The sequence below is a fragment of the Dryas octopetala genome, chromosome 5 (genome assembly GCF_963921425.1).
Source record: "Dryas octopetala chromosome 5, drDryOcto1.1, whole genome shotgun sequence".
In the NCBI taxonomy this organism is placed as follows: Eukaryota; Viridiplantae; Streptophyta; class Magnoliopsida; order Rosales; family Rosaceae; genus Dryas; species Dryas octopetala.
In genome coordinates, this window is record NC_141370.1 from 19130997 (window position 1) to 19153319 (window position 22323).

General features: G+C 37.0%; 5 protein-coding genes across 7 annotated transcripts; 3 read left to right on the top strand and 2 right to left on the bottom strand.

The window, feature by feature from the left end:
- Positions 1-1353: 1353 nt before the first annotated feature.
- LOC147285322 (inositol-tetrakisphosphate 1-kinase 3-like) lies at positions 1354-6602 on the top strand. Of its 3 annotated transcripts, none has more exons than XR_015122297.1 (10): positions 1354-1780; positions 2533-2614; positions 3030-3062; positions 4422-4542; positions 4712-4804; positions 4978-5097; positions 5197-5373; positions 5736-5791; positions 5871-6023; positions 6097-6602. XR_015122297.1 is itself a non-coding variant. In XM_086243754.1 (10 exons), exons 1-10 carry the CDS (start codon positions 1605-1607, stop codon positions 6183-6185), a joined length of 1032 nt encoding a protein of 343 aa, XP_086099880.1. In that variant the 5' UTR covers positions 1358-1604; the 3' UTR covers positions 6186-6602. The 3 variants fall into 3 exon arrangements, 2 of the variants coding, with proteins under 2 accessions (XP_086099880.1, XP_086099881.1); XM_086243754.1 differs by having other exon boundaries at positions 1358-1780; positions 5871-5955; XM_086243755.1 differs by lacking the exon at positions 1354-1780 and adding an exon at positions 3276-3387 and having other exon boundaries at positions 5871-5955.
- A 1320-nt stretch (positions 6603-7922) lies between these two features.
- Positions 7923-8493, bottom strand: PSRP6 (plastid-specific 50S ribosomal protein 6). Its single transcript, XM_086243756.1, has one exon. It carries the CDS (start codon positions 8426-8428, stop codon positions 8087-8089), a length of 342 nt encoding a protein of 113 aa, XP_086099882.1. The 5' UTR covers positions 8429-8493; the 3' UTR covers positions 7923-8086.
- Positions 8494-8770: 277 nt separating this feature from the next.
- On the bottom strand, positions 8771-9796 carry LOC147285324 (mitogen-activated protein kinase kinase kinase 20-like). The gene has a single exon (XM_086245789.1). The coding sequence runs from the start codon at positions 9794-9796 to the stop codon at positions 8771-8773; it is 1026 nt and encodes a 341-aa protein (XP_086101915.1).
- Positions 9797-11794: 1998 nt separating this feature from the next.
- LOC147285325 (12-oxophytodienoate reductase 2-like) lies at positions 11795-14522 on the top strand. Its single transcript, XM_086242955.1, has 5 exons — positions 11795-12037; positions 12426-12566; positions 12670-12800; positions 13350-13526; positions 13647-14522. Exons 1-5 carry the CDS (start codon positions 12012-12014, stop codon positions 14237-14239), a joined length of 1068 nt encoding a protein of 355 aa, XP_086099081.1. The 5' UTR covers positions 11795-12011; the 3' UTR covers positions 14240-14522.
- Positions 14523-18281: 3759 nt separating this feature from the next.
- On the top strand, positions 18282-21885 carry LOC147285326 (uncharacterized). Its single transcript, XM_086242948.1, has 4 exons — positions 18282-18739; positions 20010-20641; positions 20907-21422; positions 21551-21885. The coding sequence occupies exons 1-4, from the start codon at positions 18481-18483 to the stop codon at positions 21698-21700; spliced, it is 1557 nt and encodes a 518-aa protein (XP_086099074.1). The 5' UTR covers positions 18282-18480; the 3' UTR covers positions 21701-21885.
- Positions 21886-22323: the final 438 nt, after the last annotated feature.

Below are 22323 nucleotides of genomic sequence, written 5' to 3' on the forward strand. Positions count from 1 at the left end.
GATTGATTATTTAAAAATAAAGGAAAAAATTTGGCCCAAATTATGTAAATAGAAAATTATAAAGCTTATAAAATTCGGTATGCGTTGATATAATAATAATGAAAAATACAAGTTTAAATACGACAATGTATGTTGCTTGTTTATAAATCACATATTTTAAGGAAAATAATTTATGAAAACAATAACTTTTTCTAGGACAATTACTTACAATGTCTTTGAATCAGAAAGTTTGAGAGACAATTTGGATTAAATATATATGAAGCTGAATTTTTTTTCATTAATCAGTAGTAAACATTCTATAGGTATTAAGCAAATTAAGTATAATTTGGGGCAAAATGAAACTTTTTTTTTCTTTGCGGTAGATGATTTGCTTGTCTATAAGATGGATGAGTTGTATTTTCATTTGGTTTAATATATTGTTGTGACTATCATGCAATCGCATTAGATAATTTATTAAGGATGACAAAATTTAAATGCAATGTCTTTGATATAAGATGGTGGTGGTAGCGGCAATGGTGGAGACAAGGTATTGGCACGGAGGTGGTGGTGGTGGTGACAATGACAATGTTGGTGCTATTGGTAGTGGTGGTGGGGTGTGGTTCATAGTGATGGTGGTGCTAGTGGTAGTTGCGACATTAGGGATGGTGGCAGTGGCAGAGGCGCCGTTGCCAAATGAGGCAAAGGGTGGTGGTGGTTGTGTAAGAATAGGGTGGGTGCCAATAGTGGTGACGACAACCCTAATGATCACAAGGTGGTATTGTTGTTAGCAGTGGTGGAGGCATGGTGGTGATAATGGCAGTAGCGTCAGTAGTGATGGGTATGTCTTTTTTCTTAAAACCTCATTGTCTTTAAACTTGGAATGACACATATTTAAGTTGAATTAAAGTCAAAATTTATGATGCTCATATTTCAAAATTTCAATATAAATTTTTAAGGAAAGATTTATTTGTTTATGACACCAAAAACCCTAAACCAAATGCTCAATATACCCTCCAAATTTTTTCACCAAACCTTTCTATTTTATCATTATTAAAATTTAAAAAAACTACATTTTTTTTTTTAATGTTTTTTGACCCAAAATTACATTTGATCCTCATGGTTTAGATTTTACCAATTTGATTAGTGTGTTTTATATTAGTTGCAATCTTAGCACATTATTAGATTGATTGGTTTAACATTTGAAAGTGTTTGGTGAATTTATTTATCATTTTCTGAAAAATAAAATATATTGTCTATTTTTTCTTGTAAATAAAATACATTGTCTTTTTCTACGAGAATATAAGGTGTCATCTTAACAAGAAAGTGTGACCACAGCACAACGCTTGGCTTGTGGGGTCATGGGGTGGGGGCATTCAAATTCTCAAATCTCAATGACTATCCACCCTCATAAGCAAATCCAAAATCACCATTTCACAATTTCTTAATTTATACCTCTCCTCTCATTTGTTCTGTTCTATACTTCTATATATACTCTCGCAAACACAACCATACCCCAATACCATCATCACTTTCACATCTCTCTCTCGCCCTCTGCTTCTCTTTCTCGCTGTCTATGTTAGCAAACGCTAATAAATCTAGCAGATCTTCAATACCCAGAAGCAGAAATGAGGGAGGAAATGGTTTATGGAATCGAAGAAGGTCAGGGGGAAGAGGAGGAGCAACAGTGTCGTAGTGGGGTTGGGGTTCCTAATACTCATAAGAGATTGGTGGTGGTGGGTTATGCTCTTACGTCTAAGAAGATTAAGAGCTTCTTGCAGCCTAAGCTCGAAGGTTTAGCTAGGTAATATGGCTAATACATATATGTGTATATATATTCGTGGGCCTTAATCAAAATTGTTAATTTAAAATGGGTCTGTTTTCGTTTTCTGTTGTGCCCATGAGGATTGATTCGTGGAGTGAATTTGTTACACTACGGGCTTGGTTTTTTGGTTTTGGAATATTCCAGTGCCACTGTCATTTTCGTTTGGCTGGCGAGAAAATGAAAGAAACTTGCGGAATCTTCTAACCATCAATTACTGCGGCTCCAAATGAAGTCACTAGATTTTTCTTTTGGAGTTAAAAACATACCCAAGTTGTGTGCTTTTAAGTCCTTTTCACTAACCCATTGAAAGTAAATTACTATTGTATTTGAGTTTATTTATGATGAAAAATTGAAAATATGTTTTGAAGAAATTTCTAATCTGCGTTTGGTGAATTCCTAACAAGTTTGCAAAATTCATGGCTATGTTTGGTATAAGTTGCATATGTACCAAGATTAATGGATGAATATTAAATCTTTTTTATTTAACACTATTCAAATAGTTTGGAATCTTTTATTTTAATTTTTATTTTCCCCATGAATGGCTTTGGTTTGGACTTTAGAGTTACCATGTTGGAGTTGTATCTCTGCCTTTTCAAGTAATGGTCTGTTACTTTTTTTTTGTGGTCGAATGCTCTGTGACTTTGCCATGCGGTTTTTACTCATTGTTTACTTACCAAGTGTCTTTTTTAAATGATACTTACCAAGTGTAATATATTGTTTGGTTAATGCAGAAACAAGGGGATATTATTTGTTGCTATTGATCATAACAGGTCTCTTTCGGATCAAGGTCCTTTTGACATTGTGTTGCATAAGGTTAGGGAATTTCCTTTAATCAGTTCCCTTATTTACATGTATATGCATATATCTATGTATCTGTAGAAATTTTCTCCAATGCGGTGAAATTGCATGCGGGTATGGCTGCTGATTGATCGGCCAACCCATACTTGTGAAATTTCTACTTTTTTTTTTTTAATCCAATTTCCTGACAGGATTGATTACTCACTCATTGAACAGGCAATGAGTGACACACACACACACACACACACATATAATTCCAAACCATATGAAGAGGGATTCAAGAAATGTTTTGTGACCTGTTTTCTCCACTCCAACATGCACACACCCACTATTAATATAGTCATGTTGTTTCGTGCATCTGTAAAAAAAGTTTTCTGATCAATGTGCTCAAGAATATCTGACACTTATTTTTATCTTTTCTCCACTGCAGCTGTCAAGTAAAGAGTGGCGCCAGATTCTTGAGGTTGGTTTGTGTAAATTCATCTTCTTATAGTCTTAAAAGTTACTTTTCTAGACTGATTTGTTCTGAGACCACACTTGCTACTTAAATACATTTGCTAAGCTTCTGTATGATAATATTTATACTCCGCACGGGATCAAATAATCACCGACAGTGGCTGATTGGCAACCAGAATGTTAATGCTTAGAACTTATTCCTGTCTGACGAAATGTGCAGAGTGCTTCTCTTTCATTTGTCATGAATCATGACTCAATAGTTGAGGGAGGCCTCAAGCTTTCAGCAAGTGGGGATGTAACTACTTCCATGGCCATCTAGCTGAGTTTTTCAGGTTTTCTAAGCATTTTTTGTAAAACATTCTTGATTCTCTTGAATGGGTTCATGTTTCCAGGGTATATTCTTACCCTCATTGTCAGCTGAAGGGGAGATAGCTGACTTGATCTGAGTGAATTTAGAATTGGTATACCTGCTTTAAAGTGTCTATGGCACTATACTTTCTAGGATATGGTCTTGAAAACACTCTTCCTCATCATCCTCTTTCAGTTACTCATTGTGATGGCTGGTCGAACTTTGGTACCTTTAGATTGCTGACCATCCATTATACTGTGTTAGGATTATAGCTGCAGACTTTCCTATTTTGGCTGGATTACATTTTTTATGTTCTAATTTGTGGTTGCTTGTGCTTATGGGAGAATATTAAGTGGTAGACTAAACAATGTAGTGTCTTTGGTTATGGATTGAATGTTTGAAGTACGTCAACATGACACATACAAATTATATCTTATTTTCTTCTGTAATAGTGACTTTTTGCCTCAGTCTTGTTAGATCATTTAGGGTTTTCCCTTTCTCTAGTGGGAACAAGTGTAAGCTTCATAATATATCATAAATGTATTTAGTTTCTTTGCCTTCCTCTTAATTGATGTTCTTTCAGAATTAAAAATGCACTTGCACTTTGAAATTTGACAATGATGTAGAAACCACACATGCAATTTGGTCTTATACAAATGTACAATGTAATTTGTCTGTGTAGAAATATGAAATGATCTTGGAATTATATGTTTTCTTCAAAGAAGCAAAATTGATAGACATTACCTTGTATATTTTTCTTCTGAAAGAAAAAAAAAAAAACCGGGATTTTTTTCCCTATTTTTGGTGGGGAACATCCCAAAATGTTTTCTTTTCCTCATGTTTTATTTGTCAATTTCCAGCTTTCTTTCTTTTTTCTTTGAGGTATACTGTTACTGAAATGTGGTTTATTGATTGCTTTTGAACATGTGATCGTTATTCTTTAGTGAATATTTATTCTGTAGTCTATGAAGAATTTTGGTTATACTCCCTTTTTAATACCTTTTCTCCCATTTATAGGACTATAGGAAAACACATCCAGAAGTCACCGTTCTTGATCCTCCTGATGCCATACAACATTTACACAATCGTCAGTCCATGCTCCAGGCTGTTGCTGATATGAACTTGTCTGATTCCTATGGTAACTTCTTTGCTTTTTGTCCTAAATATTGGATGACCTAAGAATAATATTTTTCTTGAAATTCGGATCACATGTTTTAGTCTGAGTGGCAGGTTAAATTTGTGTGGTAACTGAATTTTTGTACTCAGTGGTGCTGATTAAAGGTAATTCTGTTGATTAATTCATGCAGGCACAGTTGGTGTTCCCAGACAATTGGTTATCAAGAGAGATGCGTCATCCATCCCTGATGCTGTTAAAAATACTGGGCTGACACTACCCCTTGGTATGCATATGTAAATTTAATAATTTATTTTAGGAAATTATCAGGGCCATATGCTTACCCCTTGGTATGCATATTTTATTTTAGTAATTGCTTTTAGGAAATTATCAGGACTGGATGTGTAATTTTTCTTGTTATTCTTCTTTGTGGAGATGTATTGACATTTTATGTTTCAGTTGCAAAGCCATTGGTCAATGATGGAAGTGCAAAGTCGCATGAACTATCACTTGCGTATGATCGATACTCCCTCCAAAAGCTTGAACCTCCCCTTGTTCTTCAGGAGTTTGTAAACCATGGTATGCAACTAAGATCCATTTAGTTCCTTATCAATTTTGTCCTTTATAGTAGCCTGGGGCATATCATAATTCTGAAGTTTCACTTCTCTCCGGTTATAGGAGGTGTTATGTTTAAGGTCTATATTGTTGGCGAAGCTATAAAAGTGGTCAGGCGTTTCTCTTTACCTGATGTCAGTAAACGAGAGCTCTCCAAAACTGCTGGTGTATATCGTTTTCCAAGGGTTTCTTGTGCTGCAGCTTCAGCAGATGATGCAGATCTGGACCCTGGCATTGCTGGTGAGTTTTCCTGTCTAGGAATTTGGTTTCTTCCATTGCATCTTGATAAGTTTTGAATTCTTACTGGCTTTTCAAACATAAAGTTTGTGCTTCATTTCAAGGTTTGGTTTGCATTTTTGGACTTTAAGAATACTTTGCTATTAGTGGAAAAAATCTTGTTGGCTGGTTGTTTGTATTTGAAAGGATCGAACCATCAATTAAGGTGTAAAATCCATGGCATCAACAGTGAAATTCAACAATGTTTTCCTTTTTTAGGCATCAGTAACTATAGTGGTGGGTTTTGAAATCTATATCTAGGTTGTGGAGTTTGAATATCCTAAGCAAGGGGTCTCTAATACGAGTATTTATTGGTTTGCATGCAGAACTTCCACCACGACCGTTGCTTGAGAGACTGGCTAAGGAACTTCGCCGTCGACTGGTAGCGCTTAAGTTTCACTGTATGGTTTTATGCACATGTTGATGCATGGATTTAATATAAATTTGTCCTGTCTTTATAGGGTCTGCGGTTGTTCAACTTGGATATTATCCGAGAGCATGGGACCAGAGATCGGTTTTATGTCATTGACATTAACTACTTCCCTGGCAAGTGAATAATCTCTCTCTCTCTCTCTCCCAAACCATTCTTATCCATTTACAATTAACGGAGTTCGGTATGTTGCTTCTATCTATTGCACTTAGAATTCATTTGGTTTGGTTCTTAAAGTGGCCTTGAAATTGTTGCAGGCTATGGGAAAATGCCGGAATATGAGCACATATTTACGGACTTCCTCTTGAGCCTTGTGCAGGGCAAGTACAAAATAAGATCTGGCTGAAAGACTTCTATTACTCTGTTGGAAAACAAGGTAGCAGTCTTAACACAGATATACAGAGCAGCTTAATAAGATCCTGCAGGGCAGGGCTCCTTGCTTTGGTCCCATGTACAAAGTGACATGTGTGGATCCCCCTGCTGATGCCTGATGGCTGAAGGCTGAACGCTGAAGGAGGATGTTCATCTGTACAGAAGATAGAAGAATGCATCATGTACAGAGTTTTCAAAAGTCTAACTTGGCTCTGTTTGTTGATTCCTTTTGTTTCTACCTGTTACTTTGCGATGTTGGTAGGTGATGTTTAGGACGTGCATATCCTTGTGATGTATCAATTTAGATGTTTATTTTTGAAACCAATAAAGATGGAAAAATGCAAAATTTGATTTTTCCTTTCAATTCTATGTGCCTATTTCTATTTCTTGATAGGTATGCCCACTATAAATTTTTGCCATGGTTGAGAATGGTTTGAGACACCATTTTCTTCTTTGTTGAAGTAAAGGTAACTTTTCAGAAGATTAGAAATCTGATCACGTTGTATATTATTTGTGTTAGCAAATTGTGAACCTGAAAAACAAAAAGATAATCACTCCTAGTTTCTCTCTGAAAGAAGAGCACCTCATAATCTATTATTGAAAGGGTGAAAGGAGTCATGGGTCTCATGGCCTCTCAATTACCAAGAAATGTGTTTGTCTGTTATCAACATGAAGCCATCAAATAGAATAGCATTAAGATGTTTACGTAAATCTGATCTATTGACTATTGTCCTCACTTTTTTTCGTTGGCCAGCGACTGTTGTCCTCACTTTAAACAAGAAAGTTGGCCATAAAAAGTTCTTGGCCTATAATGTTGTTTACATTCGTGTTTGAAGATTTCCTTTTATCTTTGGCCAAAAAAAAGAAGATTTCCTTTATGTGAACACTTTCCAGTAAACACCTTGTTGTCCCATAATATAACTGGATATTATAAATCAAATTTCAATATTGCTTCTGTGATATAGATAGGTTGAGTGCCATCTTCGGTTCTTCACATTGGTTGTAATCAAAATGTAAATATGGCAAATTGGCAATGCTGAGGCGATATTGACTATAAACTATCAAAGATGGTACACATTTAGGTCCCAGTAACCCTTTTGAATGAAAATCATTGTTTGGTAAGCAAGAAACATATATATATATATATATATATAGAGAGAGAGAGAGAGAGAGAGAGAGAGAGTTGCATCAAAAGGATCCTGTCTTAGCTAATCTGAAATCTTGTGTGCTTTCCTGCATTTCCCTACTTTCCTAAGAACCAAAACACTATCAAACCTCACTTGGTATTCAAATAGGACCAGTTAGAATACACAAATTTCAGTATCTTTTTTGGAATTGAGAAATTTAGACGAGTTGTCTCATTTAAAAACATCTAACTATTTTTTCAGGGTTTTAAAAATTTAATCCTCGAGTAGTGTTAGAGCTCTCCTTGAATAGTGCTCAAATTCCTCTAGGGTGCGCTTGAGTAGGTGTCGAACTCAAGCATTACTTGACATAATTTGAGCATTTGAGCAATACTCAATAGGGTTCGAGTACTTCTCAAAAGGGAAGTTCAGGCACTGGTCACCGTTAAATTTCTAAAATTATAAAGAAAAAGTTCTGAGTCTTTGATGCAAATGGAAAAAGACTAGTTTTCAAAATTTCGATTCTCATTTTATAAATAAACCAAATGATGCCATCCAATTCCAAACTCAAGCTTAAAAGCATCACAAACCCAAAATTCAATCCAAATAAGATAGATAGACATACAAGAAGCAAGATGATAATAACAATAATGACAATGAATTAAAGAGCAACCAAACAAACACAAAGCTTCAAAGCTCCATATGAAACAAAACAAAACACAATAACAATGTCAAATAGCGGTAACCATTTCTATGATGCTTGTCGAGAAGAAGAAGGGTCATCAGCTTCATCAGAAGCAGCTTCGGCAGAAGCGAGGAGGGTCCATTCGGCAGGGAGAGGAGGCAGAGGAGAGTAAACGGTGGGCTTGCGCTTGACGTCCCACGGCTGAGTCTTGCGGGGCCGAGTCTTGCGGTGGTGCGCCGTCGCCTTCTTCTGCGGCCGAGACGAGCACTCTATCACCGACCCACCACCTCCTCCGCACCATAATGGGGCAGTAGTCTTGGTCACGCCAAACAACGCCGTTGCAGATGGGTTCTTCAGAGGCACACCCACGGCCACCAGCTGAGGCCCCAACACAGCGGACACTGACATCTTCTTCTTCACTACTTGTTGCTCTCAGCGAGACGATGGAGGTGAGTTTTCTACTTCCTTTTGGGGATAACGTTGCAATACATACATTATCTTCAACTTTCATTCAATTTTGGGCTTTTTCTTGGTTTTGGGCCCCAATTGTCTCATTCAATTTTGGGCCTCTTCACTAATTGGCCTTGTACACAAATTTTTTTACCGCTAAACATCTTTGCTATTTTGGTTCAACAGGATTATGCTTGTTTTGTCAATAATTAATTATATACATGCTTGCTAGAAGAAATTAAAATGGTGGTGCAAGCAAAGCCAATCTCTTCCTTGACAATACAAGATTGTTTATTGCAGTTAACTTGAGCTCAAGTTGATAAGTGGTATACAGCTACAACTGCAATCATCACAATGCTGAGAGGAGACTTTGTCTGATTTTTTAACATATCCACCCCCAACTGGTTTACACACAAATGGGTGGTTCAAGAGCATAGCGGCTGTAAACCTTTTTGAAGGGTTCCTCACAAAGCACTTTCCCAAAAAATCCTTAGCTTCTTTGGACAGCCATCTAGGAACAATGGGAATTTCGTAAGCAATCCGTGGCTTAATGTCCTCAAATTTCTTGTGAGTTTTCATATCCCATGGTAGCATACCAGTTAACATCTTGAAGACAACACAACCTAAGGCCCAGATATCAGAGGGCTGCTCCTGAATTCCAAAAACCACTGCTTCGGGAGAGAAATACCTTTCAGTGCCTTGTAGTCCACAAGAAGGCTTCCCTCCATTCCATTTAGCAGCACTCTTTGTCAGTCCCAAGTCCCCAATTTTGGGCACAAGTTGAGTACCAGAGGTGGAAGTAGTACTAGCATCACTATTGTTCGGCCTTACAAGTAATATGTTCTCAGGCTTCACATCACAATGAACATAACCCTTTTCATGAATGCACTTAAGCCCTTGCAGAATACATTCTGTATACTTCCTTACTTCAGATTCACGCAACCCAAAACCCTTGGAGTTTGCTATTAAATCCCCAATCGTTCCTCCCGAGGCAAACTCCAAAAATACATTGAATATCGGAGCGCCGTCACTATCAACTGTTACATCATATCCATAACAGTCAATAACATAAGGGCAATCACGAAAAGTGTTGAGAAGTGTTTTCTCCCTCACCAGCTCAGCGGAGACAGAGACCTTTGTGGATTTCACCGCCATAATCTGAGGCAAACCCTCCAACTGTGAACTGGGTTTCTTCAAAGAAGCCAAAAAGACCGACCCAAAGCCGCCTTTGCCGAGCATTCGCCCTCGAACCCACGCATCACCACTGACATACATATCCTGCTCTGCCTCTGAAAGCTCTGCTCTTTTCCTCTTCAATGTCGGCATTCTTGGTCTAACAGTAACAGAGAGAAAAGGAGAAACTCAAACTGATTGAAAAAGGAACAAGTTAAAGGTGGATGATTGATTGAATGGATGAAGAAGACGTTTAAGGTTGATGAAATCTGAATGTGTGGAAGTGTTTTCTTGAAGCAGAGTTTTGAGCCTGTGAGTGTGCGTGTGTGTACAATGTTTTGGAAACTCACTATCGCAGAATTTGATTTTTCCTGGTGGTGAAAGGAATGGTGAGTGTGTTGGGACATAGAGATTATAGAGAGAAGTAGAAACCTAGTAACGGTCGGATTAGTTGCTTTCGCGGCCTTTTCTTTCTTGTCTTGCAATTAAGAGATACACTACTCACTAGCTTAGAATCTGAAATATCTTGCGTATATCTCACGCCACCGGATTACTGATGAGAAACAATCATGACCGTTGCTATGGTAAGCGTGTTCTTTTTATTATTATTATTATTTATTTTTGAAGTCATGCTATTTTACGAACAGACCAGTTTGGTGGATCTCTTGAGAATCGTTGCAGATATTCTCTGGAAATCATTGAAGCTTTGGCTAATGAGATAGAGCAGATAAAGTTGGGATTAGATTATCTACATTTAAAGACTATATGGATTCAGGGGATTAAAATTTAAAACCCGAAAGCATTAGGCCTTTATATGGTTGAACCAAGAATGAAGACAGCTGGAGAAAGAAGTGAAAGCCTGGACAGTCTTCTACCAATGAAAGAAGCTTTTTGCTGCTGGTGGTTTTGGGCCGTGCAGATCTTATAGCTTATGGTCGTTGGTTCTTGGCTAATCCAGATTTGGCAAAGAGATTTGAGCTTAATGCTCCTCTAAACAAGTACAACAGTGATGCATTCTACATGTCTAATCCAGTTACCGGTTACAACAGTGTATGGAAGCTTCAACACATTTTTGGTAGGTTTATTTATTCATGGTTGTAATGATAGTTTCTGCAAATTTTGTAGGTTTGGTGACTTATTTTTAAGTGTGTTGCATAATTTGCATTGACGATTCAATTTTGATCTAAAACTATAATCTATATAGTCTATATGAAAACAAAAAACAAAAAATCTGACCGGTGCTTATTTCAAATAATTTTGACCAGGAAAAAATTGCCATTTTAATATGACGTCATCAGACTTGTCAATTAATTTGAAAAAAAAATGTTTGGAATAGACATTCAGCAACGGAGGACTGTTGTCCTATCCATCCACAACAGATTTCTCAATGGAGGAGTGTTGTCTTGCGCTTCCTACTGAACGTATACAGACCAAATCCAAGTTGTCCTATCCATCCCCCACAGATTTCTCATTGGAGGCGTGTTGTCTTGTGCTTCCTACTGAACGTATAAAGACCAAATCCAAGTTGTCCTATGACTTCCACTATGTAGCAAGAAAGTGTGACCCAAAACTCATTTTGGCACCAAATGGGTCACAACACGTCACTACGATCCGGAATGTGTAATCCAAAATCCACTTAAGACTCAAAATGTGACCCAGATTCAGGTCACACTGAAATCCATTTTGTGTTAGACCCAAATCGAAAAAGGCCTACCCACATAACAACATGACAACAAAAGGAGAGAGAAAGGGAAGGGGCGGGTCAGACTTACGCATGAGCAAGCGTGGGCCGCGCCTGTCGACTCCTGCATCCTTCCTCGCGCCCAACCTTGCATGTACATCACCAACGGTTGAGATTAAAGAACCTTTGGTGATGTGCGGGATGGATTAAAGGACCATTTGTCCTTCTTTTTTAAGGTCGGTTTTGAAATGGGTGGCCCAGATTAATGGACTGTTGATACTCAAAGGTCCAAATTGCACCATCTTTATTAAAAAATAATAATAATAAAGATTTCTCAATGGTCCAGAAGGCCAAATCCAAGTTGTCCTATCCATCAACCACAGATTTCTCAATGGAGGAGTGTTGTCTTATGCTTCCTACTGATCTTATAAAGACCAAATCCAAGTTGTCCTATCCATCCCCCACAGATTTCTGGAGGAGTGTTGTCTTGTGCTTCCTACTGAACGTATAAAGACCAAATTGAGTCTTAATTCCATCATTCCCTGCACTTACTAATTAACAAAACAATCAACACTCAAAAGACCGAAAGCATGGGCAAAAGCCAAAGTGCAAGATCAGCTAGCAGAGGAAGTGAACTCTGATATATCTGTTCAAGCTCCCACAATCCCTCTCCTTACTACTTACAAAATGGGAAAGTTCAATCTTTCTCATAGGTACTTAATCTTTTATACATCATACATTGATTCATACTTCTAAGAGCCCAATAATGTGGGTTTTATTTATTTATATAAATTTGGTATGTTGGTTTCAGCATGTATTCTTTTTTCTTTCATCATTTCATAATTGGTTTAGTGCTCGGTTTCTTAAACTTTGTTGAGGTGATCATGATTTCACAGGCCATATAAGTGTGATTATGATAGTATGCTGCCTCCTACCAAACAAGTTTGATGCTTGTATTTGTAAATTATTAGTTCTTTCTCTTCTTCAGAAATTGTTTTAACATCATTGACAAGGCAGAGATCATTCAACAATGTTCCTCAGCCACTTGCCACCGTATATTACTCTGTATTTGAAACTTATATTGTTCTTTGTCTTTTCCAGAATTGTTTTAGCACCATTGGGTAGACAGAGATCATACAACAATATTCCTCAGCCACATGCAATCTTCTATTACTCACAGAGAACGTCTGAAGGGGGTCTTCTGATAGCTGAAGCCGCTGAAGTTTCTGACACAGCTCAAGGGTAATTTTAAAGAAACTAGCTTCGAGTTTCTTTTATGTTCGATTTTAAATGACAAACATACATATGAGTTTGTTCTTTCTTCATTTCAAAGTTTTATGTGAAGGTACCCAGATACGCCTGGTATATGGACAACGGAGCAAGTTGAAGCATGGAAACCCATTGTTGATGCTGTTCATGCTAAAGGTGGTGTCTTCTTCTGTCAGATTTGGCATGCGGGCAGGGTTTCGAAGAGCAGTGCGTTTCTGACATACACCTTTATGACTTCATTTCTATCATATTTATGACAAACTAGACCATTGAAGCATCAGGAAGCTGATTTTTCTTTTTAAAACTTAATTATGAAAACTGAACGTTTTCAGCCTCAATTTTTATTGGGAGGAAGAAGTTTGATATATTAAAAATAAATCAGAAATTCAGAGCTAGTTTAGCATGTGCTCTACAACAGAAGAAGTGAGTGGTTTTTACAGATGATAGTGTTGCTCAATTGGCAATAAAGTTTTGAATTGTAAAGGTCCGAGGTTATGTTGATTGATGGAACCATTGTGTGTTGAACCAACCTGTAGAATAACATGCAGGATTGTCTGCAGATAATATTTATGCATAATTGCTGTATTTTACTATTTTTTCTAAACCTATCTGGGAAAGAATAGTGCACAATTTTTTAATTATGATAATGTATTGGTGCTGCTTCTGCTTCTGCTGCTGTGGCTGTTGTTGATCAATGGATTCCTTGAACACAATCTATTGTGTTCGGATTGTGATTCTATCTCTATTTTCTTACAGGCTTTCAGCCAAATGGGCAAGCTCCAATCTCTTGTACTGACAAGCCTCTAACCCCCCAACTGCTAACTTATGGCCGTGATGTTGCTGAATACACACCTCCAAGGCGATTAAGGACAGATGAAATTCCACAAATTGTCAATGATTTTAGACTTGCTGCAAGGAATGCTATTGAAGCTGGTAATTTATTTTTGAATTAAATACGAACTAAAATTTACGATCTATCAATTTTCATTTTCTCCTTGTTTCAATTAAGTTGCTAACATCTTGGGTACACTGAAAATATTGTTTGACATATAGGCTTTGATGGGGTTGAAATTCATGGGGCTCATGGCTACCTTATTGATCAATTTATGAAAGACCAAGTGAATGATCGAACAGACCAATATGGTGGATCTCTAGAGAATCGTTGCCGATTTGCTTTGGAAATCATTGAAGCTGTTGCTAACGAGATAGGAGCAGATAATGTTGGAATTAGATTATCTCCATTTGCCAACTATATGGAATCAGGGGATTCAAATCCGAAAGCTTTAGGCATTTATATGGCCAAATCCTTGAACAAATATGAGATCTTGTACTGCCATATGCTTGAGCCACGAATGAAGACAGCTGGAGAAAAAAGTGAAAGCCCGGACAGTCTTCTTCCCATGAGAAAGGCTTTTAATGGTACCTTCATTGCTGCTGGTGGTTTTGACAGGGAAGATGGGAACAATGCTGTGGCTGAGGGTCATGCAGATCTTATTGCTTATGGTCGTTGGTTTTTGGCTAATCCAGATTTGCCAAAGAGATTTGAGTTTAATGCACCTCTAAACAAGTACAACAGAGATACATTCTACATATCTGATCCGGTTATTGGTTACACTGATTATCCATTTCTTGAAAGCAATGCTTAAGTTTCCAGCAGCGTACGGAATTTATTCCTGCATTGATCTGCTTCAGTGTTTTCTTGTTAATTACTTGCAAGGTGTAGTTAAAAAGAAAAAAAGTGAATAAAAGTTCAAGGGGCAGAGGTTCGCTGACCGAGTAACATTCTCATTTGGCATATTATGTCTGCGTTGAACATGTAAACTGATATCTCTATCAAGTGTTATAGCTTTTGGCTACTTGAACATGTAAACTGATTGCTGGCCAGTCAATTCAATAAAGATGCATGGTCTGTGTTTTGGTTCTTACAAACTCTTGAATCTTCTCCTTTTTGCGATGATCTTAATATGATTTGTGTAATTTAACAGACAACCAAGAAAATAAGTACAAATTCAAAAGTTTTGGCTCTAATTCACATTCATTTTATGTAGCCAAAACACATATTTGTTCAGGGAGTTTCAAATGTTTCTCACATTCAAGGCACTATATGCTTGAATGGATGAAGAAGACGTTTAAGGTTGATGAAATCTGAATGTGTGGTAGTGTTTTCTTGATGCAAAGTTTTGAGCTTGTGAGTGTGCGTGTGTGTACAATGTTTTGGAAACTCACTATCGCGGAATTTGTTCCTGGTGGTGAAAGGAATGGTGAGTGTGTTGAGACATAGAGATATAGAGAGAAATAGAAACCTAGTAACGGTCGGATTAGTTGCTTTCGCGGCCTTTTCTTTCTTGTCTTGCAATTAAGAGATCACTACTCACTAGCTTAGAATCTGAAATATCTTGCGTATATCTCACGCCACCGGGATTACTGATGAGAAACAATCATGACCGTTGATATGGTAAGGTTGATCTTCTTTTTTTTTTTATTTATTTTTGAAGTCATACTATTTTACTGAATACTGATTTTTGTTTTTTCATTTACTTTATGAGACATTGGTCTTGAAATTGAGAAGTTATGACAGGAAGAACAACTTTGGTATGTGGAAAATTGATGTGAGGGGTCTGGTAGTGGGAGACTTGCTCGGGTGGAGATCTCATGTCCCCAATCTCCCATGTCCCTTCCTATTCATTCTCTCAGATTTTAATAAATTTTTTTTTTAAGTAAAACAAGAATTAAGAAAGAGCCCTCAAAATCTGAGAGAGGGGACAAGGGAATTGAGGACAGGAAATCTCAACCCGACTTGCTCGGTGCCACTCCTATGTGGTAAGCCTGCTATCATTGTTACGCCTCAATTTATAATGATTTTAATTTCTAAATTAAGACTCGAATCATATCCTCATTATAGAATTAAACTTTTATAATTAAAATATGTCTTAATTCTAAATTAAATATGATGATGTGACGACATCCCTCATTCACTTTACATCATCATCTCTTAGCCGACGGCCTTCTTCACGGCTTTGACCGATTGTACAATGAACGTAGAGAAAGAGGAGTGAGAGAGAAAGAAAGAATCGATGGCCGTCGTGGGCCGCCAGCAGGGTGGCTGGATGATCGGAGGTAGTGGTGGAGGTGGGGCTCAGGTGGGAGGAGGAGGAAGAGGTTTTCATATGTTTTTTTTTTTTCTTTTTTAGTAATTAGGGGAAAATATGGAAAGTTAGAGAGTAAAATTTTCTTTAGGGGTTTGAAAAGAAAGTGGGGTCCTTTTTAAAATTTCTTCTTTTTAAGTATCAACATCCCTTTGCCCAAATGCAAGCACAACTTTGGGTTTTAAATGGGTGTATCATTACTCCGGGCCTCCGGCCCACTGTGATAGATTTGATGTCCAAATTTGGGTTTGGACATCAACATCTCCAGCTCGCTGGAGTAGGTCTAAGCAAGGAGTGAAATTTCGAAAATTTCGGCAAAATTTCGCCGAAATTTTCGTTTTTTTGGGATCCCGAAATTTTATCACATAACCCTTAATTTTCGGTAATTTTTCGCCGAAATTTCGAAAATTTCGCCGAAATTTCGACCGAAATTTCGATCCCCCTTCAAGTGTATTTCTGTAAAATTTCGTCGAAATTTCGCTGTAAATTGAAATTTTGCTGTACGTTTGAGACCCACATCACGAAAACGAACAAGAAGGTGATGATGGGTTTCGATTGGATCAGTCAAAGACGAAGCAGGCCCATCAAACCCATGAGACCCATTTCCTTCTTGATCATCTTCTTGTTCTTGATCAGAGTCGGAGTGGTGGTGCTTCTCTGAGTCGGCACCAGAAGCATCGATGAATTCCCAGTGTGACAGACCCAGACCCAGAACTCCTTCTTCTTCTTCTTGTTCTGCTTCTATTTCCAAGAATTCAAACTCTTCTGCGTCCATGGAATTTGGCTTCGACATATTTCCCAATTCTCTTCTGTTTTTTTCTGTTTTTTCTTGAAAATGAAATATTGGGGGTTCAGTTTTATTTTTATAACAGGCTCTGCGTTTGGGAATCTGAGATGCAGTGTTGAGGAAGGATGATGCGTCCGCGCATGCAAGTAAACTCGCCCCATTGGTGCACGTGAATCTACCAATGGGTTTCTTCCACGTGTCACATGTCAGTTTTTGAAGGTTTTTTGGCCTGGATTACCAAACATGTGATTATTTATTTAATTTTTTTTTGTTATTACAAATAGTTTCTCAATTTTAAGCCTGTATTCTCCTTTTTCAACCACACACTTAGATCTATCTTTCTTTAGTTCTTCTCTCTGTCTTCTCCCCTGCCAAAGATCTCTCTCCCCTTACCTCATCACTGGCGAGACTCTCTCTCTCTTCTTCGCCTGCGACTCCATCTCCGGCGTGACTCTCTCTCTTTTCTCCGCTTGCAAGTTGCAACTCCTTCTCTGTAAGTTTCTTCCTCGGCGCGAGACCCCTGCAAGGTTTGAACTTTGAACTAATTGATACTTCAATTAATGATGCATATATGGCCAAGACTGCGCATACATATATTGATCTATAATGGTCTTGACATCTTGTATCAGTATATATATAATATATGTAAGATACTGCAAGTCCTTATCCTTATCCTTTTATCTTTCTAGTTACTCACGTGCAAATGTGCACTGCATAGTCTGCATCAACTAATATCAATTGAGTCAAATGTTTCTACTTTTTCACTTTTGAAATATAATATTATAATATTCGACCAAAAAAAAATTATTATTATAATATTCAAATATAATGTTCCCAAGAAACTTCCTCGACTATCAACATAGCAATGTGAGTGATATTGTCCTTTTTTTTTTTTTGGTAAAAGATATTGCCCCTTTTTAATTTTAACTTTTAAGTATAAAATAAAAATAAATAATTTGGAAAACAAATGAAAATGAAAGAAAAAAAAAAGAAAAAGGTTTAGAGTTGATTGAGGTTTGGAGACTTTGGGCAATTGGAAAGAAAAAAAAAAAAGTTTCGGTTTTCGTTTGGCCATTTTGGTGTTTCGTTTAGTTATTTTTAAATCCTAATATATTTATATATAAAAAAGAATTAAAGATATGAAGATTTCCTAAAGGGCCTAAACACTAATATCCTATACCATATCCTAAATAATATAGAGTATAGATTATAGAGTATATAGGGTTTAGTCTATAAATTATAGAGTATAAAGAGTATTAAAGTATATAAAGTATATAGAATTTAGTATTAAGATTTAGTTTATAGATTATAGAGTATAAAGAATATACTAATTTCATTTATTCATTATACTAATTTTATTTAACAGTATTTGCCCAGCGCGCATTATATTTACCTTATATCATATGAAACTTACTATATAATTTGGTTTCTTCAATATTTTTTATAAATGTAGTAGATAATATGTTAAATAAACATATAGTCAAGTTTCATTCAAAATTTCCGTATTTTGATAGCAATTTTCGTCGTTTTTGTCTAATTTTATCGAAATCGAAATTTTAATCGAAATTTCCTCGAAAATTTCCGTCGAAATTTCCATCGAAAATTTCCTCGAAACCGAAATTTTACTCCTTGGGTCTAAGGATTAAACAGCAAAAAGAATCAGGTAAACAAAAAGAAAAAACAAATATCAGGCTGCTCTATCGCCTTGTAGTAGAAGCCCATTGCTTTCAAGTGGGCGTGTACGTACATTCGAGTGTTGGTATCCCCGTATGTCCCTGCGAAACTACCAGCAAGTCTCCTCTCCAACACGTCAAGGCAACTTTCCTTCAAAGCAAAACCCCTCTGTTTCTTCACCAACGCCAGTCCACAATGGATTCTGCACAAAACCAAGTGTCACTGAAATTCACTTCCAAAATAGAGCGTGCCTGACTTTGTTTCTTCCTTACAGAAGAACATGGGTCTTCTCAACTCTGCTTGTGTGGTTGTGTTTGTTCTTGTTTGTCAACTGTTTGGGTTGAATTTGGGCGATGATTATATAAGCACTGTCTCAGAAAAGTACTTATCAGCAATAGGAGACCCAGGAATGCAGAACCCAAATGTCAGAGTTGCATTGGAAGCTTGGAACTTCTGCAATGAAGTTGGAATGGAAGCACCCAACATGGGCAGCCCCAGGCTAGCAGATTGTGCTGATATGTATTGCCCATTTATCACTGGTATGCTCAACGCAAAACATACAAAGAGTACCCACATGGGGTTTGATTAAATTTAGAGCTACTGACATGTTAAACAGTTTTATACAAATTTTTTGTTTGTATGCATGTATGGATGGAAAAACCCATTTGGATTGTGAAGTTGTGATTCAGTTACCCTTACTTTGGTTTCTTGATTAGAGGTGGATGATTGTCTTTGCCTTTGAAATTGCTTTTGTGTTAGTGGGTTAATCTGTATTTTCCAATCAGGACTACTTGTTATTTTTCTTCTGTTAGGAGTTTTCCATTGGATAATGTACTATCAGACCCATTATTGTTTATTGCCCAATTCCAATAAAATTGAGGATACTTGAAGATCAATATGGGAAGCCAAATGTACCCTTTTTAGTCCAGCTTTCCTGATTTGTTTCTGGATGATGCAATTTTCCCAAATCACTAACAAACTATGAAATTTGTTAAAATAAGATATTTGGTCTGTATTTTTCAAGTATGCTTGTGCCTCTGCTAGTTATATCCAAAATTTTCTGGTATAATTCACGGGTTTAGACCTATCTTGATGCTAATCAAAACTTGGTTCCTCATTTTGTGACTGTGGCTTGTGTCATTTGGCACCAACTACGCTCATGCAACCAGCATGAACTTGGATAATGTACTATCAGACTATCATTGTTTGTTGCCCAATTTCAATAAAATTCTTGAGGATACTTGAAGATCAATAATTGGAAGCCAAATGTACCCTTTTTATTCCACTTTTCATTATTTGTTCTAAATGATGCAATTTTCTCAAATCACTACCGAATTATGAAATTAGTTCGAATAAGATATTTGGTTTGTAATTTTCTCATATTTTTGGGCTTCTGGTAGTTATTTTGAAAAGTTTCTGGCATAATTTATGGATTTAGAACTATCTTGATGTGAATCAAAACTTGATTCCTCAATTAGTGACTGTGGCTTGTGTCATTCGGTACCAACTACACTCATGCAAAACTTAGTTGTAAGACTATAGTACTATAAAATTATTGTTTCTTTACATAGTTTCATCGTATGGTTGTTCTTTTGTGGTGGAAATTAGTTGCTGCAATTTTGAACTCATGGTCAACACCTTGTGCTCTGTTTTCATACGGTCCATATTACACCTCACCCCCCTCCCCTTACATGTGAACTTCTTGAAATCTCATGATCAATGTACTCTGTTTAGGACTAAATATAATCCAAAATTTGCCTTCTACTTAGAGTTGGCTTTCTTATTAATCCTGTTTGTTTCAACTATCAGATCCTTTGGATCGCACCCGTCTAGGTAGGGGCAATAAGTGCGTGATTCATCACAGAGTAAATGAATCAGACAACAACTTAAGGGCTGGTGATAAGTTTCCTGTAAGGGATTTTAAGCCATACACAGACCCTGACTTGTATGCAATGGAAAAAGAACTGTATCTTGCTTCTCTATGTGAGGTTCATGATTCATCAGATCCGTGGCACTTTTGGATGGTCATGCTTAAGAATGGAAATTTTGACAAGAACACTACTCTTTGTCCTGAAAATGGCAAGCATGTAAGCAGAATTGTAACAGAGAGGAATTTTCCATGTTTTGGTGAAGGTTGTATGAATCAACCACTTGTCTACCATAACTACTCAAGATTGGCTTCTTATGGGGACCAAAAGTTGTCGTTAATTGGTGGATTTTATGGAACTTATGATCTTGCTGCCAATTTGAGCAAAGGTATAGGGAAGAACTCCTACTTTTCAGTTTCATGGCAGAAAAATTTGAGCACGGGAAGTTGGATTTTCTCACAGAGATTGACAACATCTGAAAAGTATCCTTGGCTTATGTTGTATCTACGTTCAGATGCAACAAAAGGGCCTAATGGCGGTTATCACTATGATGGTCGTGGCATCATGAGAAAGGTTGATTCCTCAGCTTTACTTATTTTTTTCTGGCATTAACATTTGTCATCCCATACGTCTTGACTGGACATAGGAATTTTTTAGTTGAACACTTCAGATCCAATATGGTGTATGCACTTTTATATTTAGTCTGCAGGAAAAGTACATCAAAATTTTGCATATTTGATGAATTCTTTGTGTTTTGATTCCTTGTGAATCAATATTTCAAAATTTGAAGTCATACCTCAGAAGCACTTCATAGTATAATCTTATTTTCCTTTTTCAGTTGCCAGTCTCTCCAAATTTCAAAGTAAGGTTGACACTTGATGTTAAATATGGAGGAGGGGGCAACAGTCAATTTTATCTCCTTGATATAGGAAGCTGTTGGAAGAACAATGGAAAACCATGTGATGGTAACGTTCTGACAGATGTGACTAGATACAGTGAAATGATAATAAATCCAGAGACTACAAGCTGGTGCCGGCCGGATAACCTTGTCTCCTGCCCGCCTTACCATGTTACTCTTACTGGTGATACAATTTATAGAAATGAAACATCTCGGTTTCCATATTCTGCTTATCATCTCTATTGTGCACCTGGAAATGCTGAATATTTGGAGAAACCATATGATATATGTGACCCGTATAGCAATCCACAAGCACAGGAATTGGTGCAAATTCTTCCACATTCTGAATGGGCTGTACATGGGTATCCTGGAAAGCATGGAGAGGGATGGGTTGGAGATCCCAGGACATGGGAACTTGATGTGGGGGCCCTCTCTAGCCGGTTGTACTTCTACCAGGTATATATAAGGTCTTGGACCTCTACACCCATTGCCAAATAGTTTTGGGTGGGTTCCAATTTCTACAGCAACTATTTTAGTTAGTCATTTTCTCCTATTAGCTGACTGTTCTTGAACTTGTTGCACAGGACCCAGGAACAAAACCAGCAAAGCGTGCATGGTCTTCAATTAATGTTGGTACAGAAATATATGTCAGTCGCGCAGGAGAGACTGCTGAATGGACTGTAAGTGATTTTGATGTACTAGTTCCTGAAAATGTTCAAGATGATGGTTTCTGAAATCTCCCCATTATGTTCACAGTTCAGCCTTTTTTTGTTTTTTCAGTTGAAATAAGTGTTCCATTTAGTTAATCATGTAAATAAATCTCAAAATATTTTGTACATATGTATGTATACGAATTTCATGCACATAATATCACATCTTATATTTCAATGTATATACACACACATATCATTTCAAAAAAAAATGTATATACACACACATAGAGGAGATTTAATAAGGCAATAATTCCAGAGTCATCAAATAATGTGAGCATAAATGTCAGTTTCTAATTTCTTAGAAATAAGTGAAACTTTCCAGAGCAAGTTCAGATTGGGTCATCTTATCTGACCACATTTAGATGACTTTACATGATATGCAGCTTATGTTGACATGGACATATCACTTCAATTAATATGTGATGGTTTAATCTCTTAATGTTTTATTTGGAATTAAGTCTCTCTCTCTCTCTCTCTCTCTCTCTCTCTCTCTCTCTCTCTCTCTCTCTCTCCCACAAACTCGGACAAGAAAAAACTTGAAACGATGGGCTTGACATGAGGAATTCATTCATTTATGACCAACAATTTTTACAGTGGAAACATCACATATCCTCCACGTAATGGATCACCAAATATAACAAGGG